A 3,517-nucleotide genomic window follows, 5' to 3' on the forward strand; every position below is an offset into this window, starting at 1 on the left:
TAGTAAATAAATAGCTCTAGATAATGAATGATTTATGAAGATGTTAACATTATACATTGCTTGGTTGGAAGAAAGATTTCATGCAGATCAGTATCTTTAGGTTCCCTCTCACTCATGCAAACATAAATTAATAATAACCACCCCCCCCAAAAAAAAAAAAAAAAAATTAATTTTTTTTTTTAAAATTGAAATTTAAAAAACAACAACGTTGTTGTAACTTTCGATCAAATCTTTCCCTACTTGTTTCAGCCAACTGCTTGTTGCCCTCCTCTTACTTTCGATCAAGTCTTGCCCAACTTGTTATCAGCCAATTACTTATTACTATCCTCCTCTTTTTACTATTCCTTTTCTTATTCCTCCTCCTGCTCATCCTCTTCCTCCTCAGCTGTAGCAGCAGCAGCTGACATTTGTAGTCCCAGACGCCGCTGAAATTCCGCGAGCCCTGGCAAAGTGAAGTTCTCAACGCCCCCACCGTAAGCTCCCTCCTCCTCCTCTTCTCCCTCCTCCTCCTCCTCGCGGCCATTATTCCCGTCGTCTGTCTCCTCCCTGTAGGTGACGAAGAAGTCGTTGTTGGGCGCAGAGGTCGGGGAGTTTGTCATCTCGTCCAGGGTAAGCTGGCTGGACCGTTTCCTGATCTCCTGCAGGAGCCGAATGTCGTTAATGTCAACACCATCGGGGAGAAACCCGCCCCGGAGACTTCTGATCAAGTCGGAGTCGTCTTCCGCTGCGTCACTTCCGGCGAGCAAGTCGGATATATTGGAAACGAGGCTGTTACTTCGGTTTGTGTTGCCTAGCAACCCCTGTAGGCCGTCCTGTATGTCTAGTTCCGGGTACGGCACGGCCACTCGTCTGGGGTTGGGCGGGGCTACCTTGTCTATGTCTGACAGCTCATTGGTCACTGCGGCGCCGCGCCGCTGTCGGGACCGCCTCATCACGTCTCGGAGAATGTCGTCTGTGCAGGAGATTGCCGAGATTGCCGAAGAGAGAGGGAGAGAGAGAGAGGGGGGGGGGGGGTGAATATTAGAATACTAGCACTGTTGAAAGTACATCGTATATCGTCATTGGGATCACGAATCTGTGTGTGTGCGTGTGTGTGTGTGTGTGTGTGTGTGTGTGTGTGTGTGTGTGTGTGTGTGTGTAAGGGGGGAGGGTCAAAAGAGAGAGAGAGAGAAAGAGAAAGAGAGAGAGAAAGAGACAGACACACACGCACACACACACACAGAGAGAGAGAGAGAGAGAGAGAGAGAGAGAGAGAGAGAGAGAGAGAGAGAGTCTGTGTGTGTATATGAAAAGAGGTAGGGCAAGTGTAAAACAAGGGGAAGAGGGGAGGAGGTGGGTGAACCAACAAAACATAATTTTTATCTTTCGTTTTGGTCTTGGAAGTACAGGAAGTCAAACAAGTGTATAAACAGGTTGATTTTTATGAAACAATAAAATAGGGTATAAGGTTAGGAAAGGGGGGAGTAAATGATAAATGAAGTAGAGTAAATATTATTGATATCTTCTCTGTCTCTCTCTTTTCTCTGTCTGTCTCTCTTTCTGTCTCTCTCTTTTCTCTGTCTGTCTGTCTGTCTGTCTGTCTGTCTGTCTGTCTGTCTGTCTGTCTGTCTCTGTCTCTCTGTCTCTCTCTCTCTCTCTCTTTCTTCCCCCCCCCTCTCTCTCTCTCTCCCTCTCCTCCCCTCCTCCCCTCCCTTATGGCAATGTATAAATGGAACATAATATCACTGTAACAGCCCATCACAAATGTTTGAGCAAAAGTGATTCTTCCTCTCAAGATAACCCAAAAAAAACTTCCCCCACAAAATAATATAATCTGGATAACTGGAAAATGAAATACAATGTACATGAATAGGAAATTAACACATCTTGAATAATGTTTAAAAAAGATACAACAAACATTTCAAACGTGCGTCCAGGTAGCCTACATCATTCATACATTAACAATAAATTACATGAAGAAGATCAAAGCCTGCAGAAAATGCAGTAGTAGTAGACAGACCACGGATAATACCATAATAATATATATTCGCTGTTTCATAGTCATGACTTGAATTTAAAAAAATTTTAAACTGTAACAACAAAAATGATTAGGAAGCTTGTGATAATTTATACAACAGATTTTCAATGTACTTCCTTTGGTTTTGATAACTGAAATTTGCTTTAAAGTAAGCGCCATATGAAATTAAGAGCACGGGGAGGGGAGGGGGGGATGGGTATAGTCACAAAATGAAAATTGTGAGGGTATCAATTTTGAACGCTTGCTGACTCATAATTGTACATGTACATTTGTTCTACTGTTGGTTGATTATTGTTGTTAGATTTCCCCTTTCCAAACAGTAGAGGGAATTTACTATTTTATCCGATCCGTACGCTTTGCATAGAAGTCAGTCAAAATGATTTTTTGAGAAATACTGAAAGTTTCAAAGAGATTTTCGTACTAGAAGTATTCTAAGATGGGAAGAATACAACCCCAGGATTACAACTTGACCCCAGGGCGTACGGAATGGGTTAACCGTGAATTGTCTTGTAGCAGTGCAAAGATTCATCTCAAAATCTGACGACAACAACAGCAAGCGATGAGTAGGTATATGAAAACGTCCAGATAACTGGTAAAGTCGCTACGTCACCACAGCAAACACAGGAAGCTTGTGGAGAGAAGAAACAGTAGAAGAGCATGCGGGAATACCACAGCAAAATAGGTCAAATATATATGTCAAATATAACGAGGCTTGCAACCGGATTATTATATCAAATTATAATATAGCGAGGTGTACAATACAAATATATATATATAAGTCGTCAGTGTCAAGTAATGATAATATATTCGAGGCTTACAACAGCAATACGGAAATGCCAATGCCGAAAGCGTTTTGCATGAGGCGACAAAAGCTGTGAATAGATAGACAAGCGCAATAACCAAAAAAGATGACAAAGAGAGAGAGAGAGAGATAGAGAGAGAAAGAAAGAAAAAGAGAGATGTGGAGAGACAGACAGAGAGGAGGGATAGACAGACAGAGAGAGAGAGAGAGAGAGAGAGAGAGAGAGAGAGAGAGAGAGAGAGAGAGAGAGAGAGGAGAGAGTGAGAGAGAGAGAGAGCTACATTATGGGCGCTAACTTGAGAAGATAGTGCAAGATAATCATCTTTTTTTTAAATTTAGAAAGTTCTTAAAAGCCAACGAAATGACCGTAATTGTGACTTGAAACATTACTACTGCCTTCTCAACTTTCTCTATTACAAAACGTGCTCAAACTGACTCAAATTCAACAGACAAAGGAAAAACAGAGCGACACGTTTATACCCAATGGTGGGCCATTGAACCGAAAGAAAGTAATCAGCTATAATGGCAAACATTAAAATAACATCGTTTCAACATATTATTGTATCCCTGAACGGTGGAGATGAAAGACTTGTGAATATCGTTGAGGTTGAAAGATTCATAATCATTTTCTAAAATTATATTATTTTTAAAAAGCTGTGATGGATGAGAAACGAGAAGGCGGCGGGGGAGGGGAGGGG

At 41.7% G+C, this 3,517-nt stretch overlaps 1 protein-coding gene across 1 annotated transcript in view; it reads right to left on the reverse strand.

The window, feature by feature from the left end:
* Nucleotides 1-366: 366 nt before the first annotated feature.
* Nucleotides 367-3,517, reverse strand: part of LOC101850797 (malignant fibrous histiocytoma-amplified sequence 1 homolog) — a gene marked incomplete in the record, with an annotated part of 56,255 nt that continues 53,104 nt past the window's right edge. Inside the window, 1 exon segment of the mRNA XM_005096349.3 lies at nucleotides 367-952. Coding sequence (XP_005096406.2) covers nucleotides 932-952 — 21 coding nt within the window.

Source organism: Aplysia californica, unplaced genomic scaffold (assembly GCF_000002075.1).
Source record: "Aplysia californica isolate F4 #8 unplaced genomic scaffold, AplCal3.0 scaffold00127, whole genome shotgun sequence".
Taxonomy (NCBI): domain Eukaryota; kingdom Metazoa; phylum Mollusca; class Gastropoda; order Aplysiida; family Aplysiidae; genus Aplysia; species Aplysia californica.